At 41.8% G+C, this 14069-nt stretch overlaps 1 protein-coding gene across 16 annotated transcripts in view; it reads left to right on the top strand.

The window, feature by feature from the left end:
• The window catches only part of LOC135250072 (protocadherin alpha-C2-like), a 121390-nt gene that overhangs the window by 64797 nt on the left and 42524 nt on the right, over positions 1-14069 (top strand). Inside the window, exon 1 of one of the 16 annotated variants that reach the window (XM_064325967.1) lies at positions 32-4193. The exons of 14 other annotated variants lie outside the window; for them this stretch is intronic. In XM_064325967.1, coding sequence (XP_064182037.1) covers positions 1809-4193 — 2385 coding nt within the window. In that variant the 5' untranslated portion in view covers positions 32-1808. Of the gene's footprint in view, positions 1-31; positions 4194-11255; positions 13410-14069 lie in introns of those variants that run through there. One more of the 16 variants, XM_064325981.1, reaches the window with a different exon arrangement.

The raw sequence follows: 14069 nt of genomic DNA, 5'->3' as shown, positions 1-14069 counted from the left end.
TCCTTAACATCTGTTTGACCAAGTTCTGGTTTTTCTGTTGATGCGGTTTTATATGTTGTTTTCTTTGGTTTTTTGTTTATGGTATACCAAAGTCGTTTGCTTAGATCGTTTTGGCTTTCATATTTTATGCAGAATTAAATAAAGTTTAGTGAATTAAATTTAGCAAGCCATCTGTGCGAAATGTACATATCTGTCCTGTCATTTACTATCCGTCCTTTTAAAGAGTTATTCTTCATTGAAGATTTTTGTCCTGCTCAAATATGTCAGTCTTTTTACTAATTCTGTAAGCATTAACACGACCTGGTGAAATATCTCATTTGAGAGCACGTTTCCATCATAACACGGTACAGAACACGTTTCAGAGCTAAATTAATTTGCGTTTTAGATCAATCTTCAGTGAAATCACATGCAATTTGAAATTGGTACACAGTGAGCCCGATTGGCCATCAGTTTTAGAAACCATCGCGCTGTTTGCTGAAACGAGTCGAAGAAGGTCGAGTAATCGAACCATGGTAATGATTTTTTTATGACGATGCACTTATATTAATACCTGTTGAGATACGTGTGTTGCCCACTGTTCGGTAAATGTAATCCCCATATTACGAATACTGTGCTTGGGGGAAAAAAAAAAAAAAAAAAAAACATTTTTACACATACGAAAACAGCCCATCCTTAGCCGAAACAAAGGGGCCTAGGTCCTTCAGTTGAGAGAGACGCTCCAAGTAGACTTTTTAATTTTACTTTTTATGCGTAATTACGCGCGAGTATTTTTATGCATACTAGTAAGAAATAATTAGTACATTTATTTGCAATATCAGTTTCTTTTGATAGATTTATAGGCGTCCCCGATAGTAACTGAGTGACGGCCCAGTGCTGGCTCACAGTTGCCACTTCAATTGGCCCACATACCGCCATGGAATGACGGCGGTGAATCCATCCGAATCTGCCTGCCAGAACGCAGCTGCTACTCAGGCTTGATGAGATCATCTCTCCGGTGTGATATGCATTCAGGCCACGTTTGGCTCTGAATTCGAATCCCATGATAAACCTTAAATTTGGCTGGCTGCAGTTGGGCCTCAATACGGCTCAAAATTACAATGCCGCACAAAATTAAAATGCCGCACGTGGTTGGTTGCATTTTGGCCACTTTTGATCCACAGCACACTTTCCATTGCCATACCTGACCCTTAAGTGTCTAAACCCACGTATATTTGGCCCGGAATTGTCTGCTATCTCGGGCATATCTGTCATTATATGACATGCCTAAGGGAATGACGATCGGAGGTATCATATATGCAAACAGGATTGTATCACTAATACCATTTCGCTGTTTGTGGAGTTAACTTCCATTTTCATTCAGTTAACACGAAAAAAAATTGTAATCGCTCATTTCATATAACGGTCTTTTAATGACTGCTGGGTGTTGGCGTTTTGCTACAGTCCCAACTGTAGCTATTTGCCACAGTTTTATCTTGTTGTGATTTTTGTTCATTTAAAAAATACGAAGGAATTGCAAATGCGCAAGATTTCTTTTGACTGTAATCATGACAAACTTTATTGATATCAGTAAGTTTGACACACGGTGTCGCTATAGACCACAAAAAATAGTACATCCAGGACTCCTCCTTTTGGAGAAGAGGGTGAAGCTCACAAGCCCGGTCGCTTTGTTGCAGACACGGGCACATAATCATAGTGCGGCGCAGGATTTCGAATATACATTGTTTGAATTTAAATGTATCTTTTCATTTGGAATATATGATTTGCTTTTTCCAGAGTTCATTGGACTTCCGTGATAAACCAGCGCAACGATGAGCCTTTGGGAACATACGGTTCATGTGTGGATTACGTGTATTGCGTTGCTTTGTTTGCTGGGTTGGTCTTCGGCACAGACTGTGTATTCCGTTTCGGAAGAGGTGAATAAAGGGACATTTGTTGGAAATATCGCTAAGGATCTCAGCCTCAATGTGCAAGAATTGGAATCTCGAGGGCTTCATATTGCAACTGGCTCAAACCAAAACTATTTTCAGGTAAATTTGAAAAACGGTTTTCTTTACGTTAATGAGAGAATAGACAGAGAGGCGCTATGTGCGAATTTGGCGAAGTGCTCTTTAAATATACAGACAATATTGAATCAGCCCATGCACCTTCACCGCATTGAAGTAAATATTTTAGACATTAACGATAATGCACCGTCGTTCCTGGACAAATCAAGAGTTTTGAATATTCCTGAATTGTTGGTTTCTGGGGAGAGATTCCCTCTCCCAAGAGCTATTGACCCCGATGTGGGCAGCAACTCCGTAAAAACCTACAAGCTTAGTCCGAATGAACACTTCTCACTGGATGTACAGAGCGGTGAGGAGCAACGTGTGTCTGCTGAGTTGGTGCTACAGAAAGCTTTAGACCGAGAGAAGCAGGCTGTGATTCAGCTCGTACTGACTGCTGTTGATGGGGGAAAACCTCCCAGATCCGGGACATTACAGATCACTGTTAATGTAATCGATGTGAATGACAATGCGCCAGTATTCAGCAAATCTCTTTATAAAGTCCGTGTTAATGAGAATGTATCAGTTGGAACAAAAATAATAACACTTAATGCCACAGACCTCGACGAAGGAATGAACGGTGAGCTAGTATATTCTTTAGCTGAACGAGAAAGTTTAAATCCTTCGGATGTGTTTGCCATTAATTCGATAACAGGAGAAATCACTATAATAGGGAATTTGGATTTTGAGGAAAACTCTGCCTACGAGATACGCGTGCAAGCTCGGGATAAAGGTTCAACTCCAAGGAGTACTCACTGCAAAGTGTTAGTGGAAGTTATTGATATCAACGACAACGAGCCGGAAATAACAGTGACGTCACTTATGAGCCCTATACGAGAAGACGCTCAAAGAGGGACAGTAGTTGCTTTGATAACCGTGACCGATAAAGACGCTGGAAAAAATGGACAATTTAATTGTGTCTTGGTTGGTGTAGTTCCTTTTAAACTGCAATCTTCGTATAAGAACGATTACTCTTTAGTGGTTGACGGGCCACTGGATAGAGAAAGCGTTTTTCAGTATAATGTCACAATCAGAGCTACAGATGAAGGGACTCCCCCTCTTTCCACCACCGCCGTTATTACTGTACACGTTTCTGATGTCAATGACAATGCCCCACGTTTTCCTGAACAAGTGATTAACATGTATTTGAAAGAAAACAGTCCAGTGGGATCTGTTATTCATACTATATCTGCATTTGACCCAGACTCGAAAGAAAATTCTAAACTTGTATATTCTATTGTTGAAAGTTCTTCCAAAGGTGTAGCCCGGTCATCGGCGGTCAGCGTGAACTCAGTCAGCGGAGAAATATATACCCTTCAGTCGTTTAACTATGAAGACATAAAAACATTCCAGTTTCTACTTCAGGCCACAGACTCTGGTGTTCCTCCACTGAGCAGCAACGTGACTGTGAACGTTTTTATCTTGGATGAGAATGACAACAGTCCTGCGGTTCTCCCGCCCTATTCTGACCAGGGCTCCGTTAATACTGAGAACATTCCCTATTCTGCTGAAGCGGGATACTTTGTGGCCAAGATCAGGGCTGTAGACGCAGACTCTGGTTACAACGCACTGCTTTCTTATCACATATCTGAACCCAAGGGAAGCAGCCTCTTCCGAATCGGAAGCAGCACCGGGGAAATAAGGACAAAGAGGCGAATGAGTGACAATGACTTGAAGACTCATCCGTTGGTGGTTTTGATTTCTGATCACGGAGAGCCTTCCCTCTCAGCGACTGTGTCCATTGATGTTGTGGTTGTTGAAGATGGCAGTGATGCTGGCCTGCAGACGTCATTCAGACAGCTGCCTGCCAAGGAGGAGACTTTCTCGGATTTAAATCTCTATTTGCTTATCGCAATTGTTTCTGTATCAGTTATATTTTTGCTGAGCCTCATTAGTTTAATAGCTGTTAAATGTCTCAGGACGGACAGCGGATTGAGCAAGTACAGCCCCCCAGTGATCACAGCACACCCAGACGGGAGCTGGTCTTACTCCAAATCTACGCAGCAGTATGACGTGTGTTTTAGCTCAGACACACTGAAGAGTGACGTTGTGGTTTTTCCTGCGCCGTTTCCGCCCGCTGATGCGGAGCTGATTAGCATTAATGGAGCGGACACGTTGAAAAGGAATCAAACGCTCCCCAGCAGTGAGAAGGTAAGATAGCCAGTACCAATTCCTTTAAATTTATACTTGAATGTGCCCTGGAAACCTAGGCAGAATTCACATTTCAGTGTACAGTGCCCCCCATAATGTTTGGGACAAAGACATTTTTTTCTTGATTTTGAATTGTGCTCCCCAATTTAAAATTTGTAATCGAACAATTTGCATGTGGTTAAAGATTTTATTAAGGTGTATACATTTTGGTTTCACCATGTAGAAATTACAACACTTTCTATACATAGTACCCCCATTCCTGGGAACCATGGAGTTTGGGATATATTCTCTGTTCAGCATAGGAAACGCATGTTCAGTTCGATTCAGAATGGGTGACTGATTTGGCCAATCAATCATTTTCCTGTTTTTGCCATTGGTAAAACTCCTTTGTTGCTTTAGCAGTATGTTTGGGATCATAGTCTTGCTGTAGAATGAAGCACCATCTTATGAGTTTGGAGACATTTGCTTGAACTTGAGCCAAGCTGTTTCTGTGCACTTCAGTATTCATTCTGTCGCTACTATCAACAGTTATATTGTCAATGAAGCCAAGTAAGCCCATGCCTGTGGCAGCCATACATGCCCAAACCATAACACCCACACACTGTGTTTCACAGATGAGGGGGAGTGCTTTGGACCTTGGGCAGTTCATTTTGGCTACCACACTTTGCTCTTGCAATCACATTAATATGAGTTAATCTTGGTCTCATCTGTGCACAGGACCTTTTCCCAGAACTCTGCAGGCTTTTTAAATATATATAATTATTTGCAGACTGCAACCTGGCCATCCTGTGTTTATGGCTAACTAGTGGTTTGTATGTTGCTGTGTAGTCTCTGTAGTTCTGTTTGTGAAGGACAGTGGTCATTGAAATATCCACTGTCAGACAGGTGTCTGGGGGCTTTTCTTCATTATGGCGTGGCCTATGTCTCTTCTTGACTTTCATTGGCAACATTCTGGTCCCCATGTTGACAAAGCCGAATTACAGAGTTCAAGGGAAATCAACAGCCTAGAATCAAGACTGGATACAATAAGCTCTGTTATGCCTCTACTAAAGAAGCAATTGAACACACCTGACTAATCTGAAACACACGTGAAGCCATTTGTCCCAAACATAATGGTGCCCTGAAATGGGCTATGTGTGAAAAGTGCTGTAATTTCTGTAAAAAAAAAAAGACTGTGAAACCAAAATGTATAAAAATACTCTATGAAGTATGTGATTACAAATCTAATAGACTACATAGCCAAATCAAGAAATAATAAGTCTTTGTCCCAAAGATTACTTACTGGGACTACAAGTAGGACTGTCACACCTTTGCGTTTTATTTACAATAAGTGTGTCTTGCACGCATATTCTTCATAGAATGAATGAATGGGTGAACAAATTAATTAATAAATCAACGTATCAACCAATCAGTAAATCAATCAACGCACCAATGCAGGGCAACGTGTCTGCAGTATGAATCAATCAATTACTTCCAATTTTCATGCGCATACTTTTTCCAGTTTCGGTTGTAGTAGATAAGGCCATATATTCAACCTCGGGAGACATCTCTTACAAGAATTTTCCACACTACTGTGATTTAAAGTAGTTTTGAAGGGTAGGCTACCGATTTAACGCGAAACTGGTATTTTATCACGTATATGGTCAAGCGAATTCTAGCTTGTAAACTGTAAAGTTCCCGGAGATATATTCCACCTGTGCAAAAAAAACGTAAAAAAAAAAAGCACAATGTCCACGTAATAAAACTTATATACTACACAGCGTCATGATTCTAGATTGACTGTGGTGCAAATTTCAGCTCACTAACACGGTTGGTATTCATTATTTAAAATGGCATATTAATAAAATGTGAATTCAACTTCAGGAGAAGGCATGCTGTGCAAGAAAACTGGTTTTGAATGGCATTTTAATGAATGTTCCAGAAAGCAGTTTGTCTTGATGTAATTTTGCCTTTTATTACTTTCACCCCAGTGAGCACAAGCCCGAATATAGACGTCCAGAGAGGTGTAAATATAGGTTGACAGATGTTTTGCATGAATGGCCCTAATTTACCTCAGCTTTTACCTTGATGTAGCCTGACTGTGTCCTAGCAGGTTAGAAACCAAAACTAGCCGGTTTTCATCTAACGTCTTAGATTGTATGTACCAATCGTATTTCGTTTAGATGTTTATTAAATCAAATCATTTTCATAAACCGTTAGTTTATGCTTCGTCTCGTCTGTATCATCACAGTTCGTAGGAATTCGTGCGTGCAATTCCAATTACATACACACGCTATAGAGACATTGTTATTTCATGTTAAAATGAAACAGCCTTGCGTAAAATATAGATGATTGGATTGTTTGATCTTCAGTCTTGCGGAGTTGATGTGTGTCCTTTCTTGCCTTGGCTAATAAAAGCACACGGTGTCGCTGTTGACCATGGTAAAATGTGCTTTCCGGGGCTCCTCCTTTTCTGTTAACGGTGTATCAGGCATAGAGGCTTTGTTGCAGAAAGTCGCACATTAGCTGCCGTCGTCAATGTAATGTTGCCGTAGTGATTGTGTGAGCATTTAATTTTTTATTCTAAAAGTAGCATCTTTCAGTATCACTGTGCTCCCCGGAAGCGATGGGATTTTCCATTCAAAAATGGCGTATTTGGATTCAGTGTGTGGTTTTTTCTTGTCTATGGGCAGTGTCCTTTCAGAAGATTGTATATTCCGTCTCTGAAGAAGTGAACAGGGGAACTGTTGTCGGAAACATAACGAAGGATCTGGACCTTAATCTTAAGGAGCTGGAATTACGCACGTTTCAGATCGTGTCCGGATCCAGTACGAAGTATTTTGAGGTAAATTTGCAGACTGGTGTTTTAATTGTGAACGAAAGGCTCGACAGAGAGGAGTTGTGTTTTAGTATTCCGAAATGCGCTCTCAAGATAGAGGCAGTGGCTCATAATCCTGTGAATGTATATCGTATTGACGTAAATATCTTGGACATTAATGATAATGCGCCAGTTTTCCAGGAGAAATTTCACGTTTTAAATATAACCGAATATGCGTTTCCCGGGGAAAGATTCCCCCCTCCTTTGGCCAATGACCCCGATCTGGGTAGTAACTCAGTGCAGACCTATAAGCTGAGTCCGAATGAACACTTCTCACTGGATGTACAGCGCGGTGCAGAGCAGAGTGCGTCTCCTGAGCTAGTGCTACAGAAAGCTTTAGACCGAGAGAAGCAGCCTGTGATCCGGCTACTTCTGACTGCTGTTGACGGAGGCAGACCTCCCAGATCGGGAACATTGCAGATTATTATTAATGTAATTGATGTGAACGACAATAGCCCAACTTTCAGCAGCTCGCTTTACAAAGTCCGTGTTTCTGAAAATATTCCTTCTGGAACACCAATCATAAAACTAAATGCAACGGACATAGACGAAGGAGTAAACAGTGAAGTTATTTACTCTTTTGTTTCACGCGGCAATGTGAATCCAACGGACATTTTCTCGATTAATCAGGATACAGGTGAGATCACGACAAAGGGCGAGCTTGACTATGAAGAAAATGGTGCGTTTGAATTACGCATCAATGCTCGCGATAAAGGCCTCCCTCCGCGGAGTACTAATTGCAAACTATTAATTGAACTTGTGGATGTAAATGACAATTCTCCCGAAATATCAGTAACTTCAGTGCTGAACACGGTGAGAGAAGACGCCAAAATGGGCACAGTCGTTGCCTCAATTACAGTCTCAGATAAAGACGGAAGCAAAAACGGAATTGTTCATTGTCGCATTGTTGGCTCTGTTCCTTTTAAACTCCAGTCTTCAAATGATAACTATTACTCATTAGTGATTGATGGTCCACTGGACAGAGAGAGTAGTACTCAGTACAATGTTACCATCACAGCTACTGATGAAGGGATTCCGCCTCTCTCCAGTAGCAGCATTATTACTGTACATGTTTCTGATGTGAACGATAACGCACCACACTTCTCAGAGCCTGTGATTATCGTATTCGTCAAAGAAAACAGCCAAGTGGGGTCTGTTATTTACACCATATCTGCATTCGACTCGGACTTGAAAGAAAATTCTAAACTTACTTATTCCTTATTGGAGAGTTCGACCTCTCGGTCACCAATGGTCAACATAAACTCTGTCAATGGAGAAATATACAGCTTGCAGTCTTTTAACTATGAAGAAGTAAAAACGTTCCAGTTTCAAGTTAAGGCAACAGACTCAGGTGTTCCTCCACTAAGCAGCAACGTGACTGTGAATGTTTTTATTCTTGATGAGAATGACAACAGTCCGGCTGTTCTCCCGCCCTATTTTGACCAGGGCTCCGTTAATACTGAGAACATTCCATATTCTGCTGAAGCAGGATACTTTGTGGCCAAGATCAGGGCTGTAGACTCAGATTCTGGTTACAATGCGCTGCTTTCTTATCACATCGCTGAACCTAAGGGAAGCAGCCTCTTCCGAATCGGAAGCAGCACCGGTGAAATAAGGACGAAGAGGCGAATGAGTGACAATGACTTGAAGACTCATCCATTGGTGATTTTGATTTCTGACCACGGAGAACCCTCTCTCTCAGCGACTGTGTCTATTGATGTTGTAGTTGCTGAAGGTACAGATGAAATACAGACGTCGTTCAGACAGTTACCTACCAAGGAGGACAGTTTCTCGGACTTAAATTTATATTTACTAGTCGCCATTGTCTCGGTATCAGTGATATTTTTGCTCAGTCTTATTGGTTTGATTGCCGTGAAATGTCACCGGACGGACGGCAGTTTGAGCAAGTACAGTGCCCCAGTGATCACCACACACCCTGACGGGAGCTGGTCTTACTCCAAATCTACGCAGCAGTATGACGTGTGTTTTAGCTCTGACACACTGAAGAGCGACGTGGTGGTCTTCCCTTCACCGTTTCCGCCTGCAGAAGCGGAGCTGATCAGCATTAACGGGGCAGACACTTTAAAGCGAACCCAAACCCTTCCCAACAACGAGAAGGTAACTACTGGATATACAACGCTGATTTGAATCCTGTCATTCTGAATGTTTAAAACTTCCGGAAGTAAGGTTTAAGACTTTACTATTATTTCTTTGTTATTTTATATCGCATATTTTTTATCATACAATCAAATTTGTTCTCAGATGTATTCCATGGCTAGCACTGTAAGCAGTGTTTAAAAATGTGTATGTATTTTCCTCTACAAATTCAATGTTACACGTAGTTCTATTTGGTTTTTGCATCCATTTTCTATACGTATCAAAGTCGTTTGTCTTGGGCGTGTTCTCATTTTGTATTTTACACCATTCGCTACTGTTTCGTGTATTAGATTTGAATGAGCCATTTTTCGTCTCATTTTGCGTATTGTCTAGTATTAGCCTTTTGACGGAAATATACCTCAACTGATGATGACACTGTGGTGCACTGGGTAGCACTGTCGCATCACGGCAAGAAGGTGTTGTTCGAATCCCTTTATGTGTGGAGTTCTCATGTTCTCCCCGTGGGTTTCCTCCCACAGTCCAAGGACGTGCATGTAGGCTAATTGGAGTGTGTGATTGAATGGTTGTGTTCGACCTGTCCAGGGTGTATTCTTGCCTCTCACCCAATGAACGCTGGGATAGACTCCAGCACCCCCTGCGGCCCTGACCAGAATAAGCGGACATAGATAATGGATTGATTTGAAGACTTCCGTTTAGATAACTGCTTTAAAATATGTAGGCCTAATGTTGTATTTATTTAAGCTTATTTGGTGAAATATACCGAAGCAGTTCTCCCTCACAGAAGTATGCTGAGTAACATTTTTTAAGAGTTAAATCTCACCCTGTGTTCGCAGTCAAGCATAGTAAATCACGTGCCGTTTTCTCCATAGATACACTGTGTCCCCTCGACCGGATTTAGAAACCGCGCTGATGCGGTGATGTTTGAAGCGGGTCGAAGAGGGCTCTTTTGCTCCGAGTTGTTCATGGTGTCTGTCCAATTATGTTGATTATTAATGGGTCACACCGTCAGTTTATCAAGCCACATGATGAAATCAGTTTCTCCCACGATTTATATATGACCACAGTTCAGTTTACAAATACGGTGCTTGATTGCGGAGATCATTTTTACATTACGAAAATACTCAATTCATAACCTAAGCAAAACCACCCAAGTCCGTGAGTTCAAAGGAGCCCTCTGTGTAGTGTTTTAGATGGCTGTTTTCGTGCGTATTTGCGCGTAAAAGTGTGTTTGGATGAATGTATGCTTGTATACAGTCATTATGTCTAATGTTTATAACGGCAGGACTTTCAGATTTATCATATGTGCAATTACAATGGTTTAATAAAAAAATCAAATTGGTAGAGCTGGCTGCAATGTTCATTGTGCATGAAAAAATGTATTGAATCGCTCCTTTAATTTAACTATTCTTTAAGGGCTGCTTTGACGTGTGCTAACGTTCTGCTAGTGTTCCAACTGAACAGTAGCCTAATTACCTTTTTTCTTTTTTTTTAAATCTTGGTGTGGTTTTTCTACTGAATGTCAGAAATACTATGGTTCTAAGGGTAAATGTGCAAGATTTGCTTTCACTGTGTTCATGACAGAAACTCTTCTGATATCCGTAAATTTGACACGAGGTGGCGCTACAGACCACAAATAATAACAATAACACATTCACAGACTCCTCCTTTTATAGGGAATGGTGAAGCGCACACACCACTGGCCGCTTTGTTCCAGATAGCGCGCAGAATCATAGTGTGGCACAGTCCTTCAAATATGCATTGCTTTGATTAAAATCTATATGTTTCATCGGTAATATACGCCTTACCTTTTCCGGAGTTCACTGGACTGCAGTGGTCACTGGTCAGCTAGAGCAATGAATGGACTTTGGGATCAGACAGTAGGCCTACATATCTGGATTACGTGTATCGCCTTGTTTTTTCTTCTGGGTTGGTCTTCGGCACAGACTGTGTATTCCGTTTCGGAAGAGGTGGACAGAGGTACGTTTGTCGGAAATATCGCGAAGGATTTAAATTTGAATGTGCAAGACGTTGAATCTCGAGGGCTTCAGATTGCAACTGGTTCTAACAAAAGGTATTTTCAGGTAAATTTGAAAACCGGTATCCTTTATGTTAATGACAGAATTGACAGAGAGGCGCTATGTGCGAATTTGGCGAAGTGCTCTTTAAATATTGAGGTAATACTGAATCAGCCTATGCATATTCACCGCATCGAAGTAAATATTTTAGACATCAACGATAATGCGCCGTCGTTCCTGGACAAATCACAAGTTCTGAATATTCCTGAATCGTCGGTTTCTGGAGAGAGATTTCCTCTCCCAATTGCTATTGACCCCGATGTGGGAAGTAATTCAGTAAAGACCTACAAGCTGAATCCGAATGAGCACTTCTCACTGGACGTACAGAGCGGTGGAGAGCAGAGCATGTCTGCTGAGTTAGTGCTGCAGAAAGCTTTAGACCGAGAGAAGCAGTCTGTGATTCAGCTCGTACTGACTGCTGTTGATGGGGGAAAACCTCCCAGAACCGGGACATTACAGATCATTGTTAATGTAATCGATGTGAATGACAATGCGCCAGTATTCAGCAAATCTCTTTATAAAGTCCGTGTTAATGAGAATGTATCGCCTGGAACAAAGATAATAACACTTAATGCCACAGACCTTGACGAAGGATTGAACGGTGAGCTAGTATATTCTTTAGCTGAACGCGGAAGTTTAAATCCTTCGGATATGTTTGCCATTGATTCGATAACAGGAGAAATTACCATAATAGGGAATCTGGATTTTGAGGTAAACTCTGCCTACGAGATCCGCGTGAAAGCACAGGATAAAGGTTCAACTCCAAGGAGTACTCACAGCAAAGTGTTAGTGGAAGTAGTTGATGTCAACGACAACGCCCCAGAAATAACAGTGACGTCACTAATGAGCCCAGTAAAAGAAGACGCTCAAAGAGGGACCGTAGTTGCTTTGATAACCGTAACAGACAACGACGCGGGAAAAAATGGACATTGTAATTGTATTTTAGTTGGTGCCGTTCCTTTTAAACTACAGTCTTCCTATAAGAACTATTACTCTTTAGTGGTTGACGGGCCGCTGGATAGAGAGAGCGCTTTTCTGTACAATATCACCATCAAAGCTACAGATGAAGGGATTCCCCCTCTTTCCACCACCGCCGTTATTACTGTACACGTTTCTGATGTCAATGACAATGCGCCGCATTTTCCTGAACCAGTCATTAACTTGTATTTGAAAGAAAACAGTCCAGTGGGATCTGTTATTCATACTATATCTGCATTTGACCCAGACTCGAAAGAAAATTCAAAGCTTGCATATTCTATTTTTGAAAGCTCTTCCAAAGGTGTACCCCGGTCATCGGCGGTCAGCGTGAACTCAGTCAGCGGAGAATTATATACCCTTCAGTCGTTTAACTACGAAGACATAAAAACATTCCAGTTTCTACTTCAGGCCACAGACTCCGGTGTTCCTCCACTGAACAGCAACGTGACTGTGAACGTTTTTATCTTGGATGAGAATGACAATAGTCCTGCGGTTCTCCCGCCCTATTCTGACCAGGGCTCCGTTAATACTGAGAACATTCCGTATTCTGCTGAAGCGGGATACTTTGTGGCCAAGATCAGGGCTGTAGACGCAGACTCTGGTTACAATGCGCTGCTTTCTTATCACATATCTGAACCCAAGGGAAGCAGCCTCTTCCGAATCGGAAGCAGCACCGGGGAAATAAGGACCAAGAGGCGATTGAGTGACAGTGACTTGAAGACTCATCCGTTGGTGGTTTTGATTTCTGATCACGGAGAACCTTCCCTCTCAGCGACTGTGTCTATTGATGTTGTGGTTGTTGAAACTGCAGGTGAAATACAGACGTCGTTCAGACAGTTGCCTGCCAAGGAGGACAGTTTCTCGGATTTAAATCTCTATTTACTGATTGCCATTGTATCAGTCTCCGTTATATTTTTGCTGAGTCTTATTGGTTTGATAGCCGTTAAATGTCACAGGACGGACGGTGGTTCAAACAGGTACAGCGCTCCAGTAATTACCACACACCCTGATGGGAGCTGGTCTTACTCCAAATCTACTCAGCAGTATGACGTGTGTTTTAGCTCGGACACACTGAAGAGTGACGTTGTGGTTTTCCCCCCGCCGTTTCCGCCCGCGGATGCGGAATTGATCAGCATTAACGGAGCGGACACCTTCAAACGAAATCAAACGCTCCCCAACAGCGCAAAGGTGAGATCTAATTGGTTAAAATGAGTTTTTCCCCACACTTATGATAAGGCAGCCTAACACCACGACTTTGTTTCTTGTCAACCGAATATGGTGCCATTTTTCATTTCGGTATAATTAGGTTTAAATCATTTGACTAGGGTTTTTTTTTTCCCAATTTAATGATTTTCTTACGTTGTTCTGTTTAATGTAAGAAACGTTTCAGAGGCATTGCAAGCATTGATGTATTTTTTTCCCTCACCAATCTGCTGCCTCTTGGTAATATCATTCGTTTTCCACTGTTTTGCAGAAGACACTCAGATCTTTTCAGATCTTTGTCAGCACCTCTCCTTCCATTGCCCCCTCCCATCACTGCTCGCTGCTTCCGATTAGCCTGATACCATCGTATGATAACTGATTTTCTTATATGCCACAACCTAACATAGTATTGACGGGTTCACTGCTCAAGCCTCAAAGACAGTTTGTAACCTAGGTGTCATCCCCTGCTGTCTTTTCAACCCCACGTCAATAATCTCTTCAAAACATCATTTTTTAATCTGAGAAATATTTCCATGCTTTGTCCTTCTTTATCCACCTTCGCTGCCAGTGCTTTAGCCATGCTCCTGTTACCTCCATTCTTGACTTCCGCCATACTCTGCTTTACAGTCCCACTAACACTACTGG

The sequence above is a fragment of the Anguilla rostrata genome, chromosome 3 (genome assembly GCF_018555375.3).
Source record: "Anguilla rostrata isolate EN2019 chromosome 3, ASM1855537v3, whole genome shotgun sequence".
Taxonomy (NCBI): domain Eukaryota; kingdom Metazoa; phylum Chordata; class Actinopteri; order Anguilliformes; family Anguillidae; genus Anguilla; species Anguilla rostrata.
The sequence above is the reverse complement of the archived record's forward strand: the minus strand, read 5'-3'. Positions and strand labels throughout refer to the sequence as shown.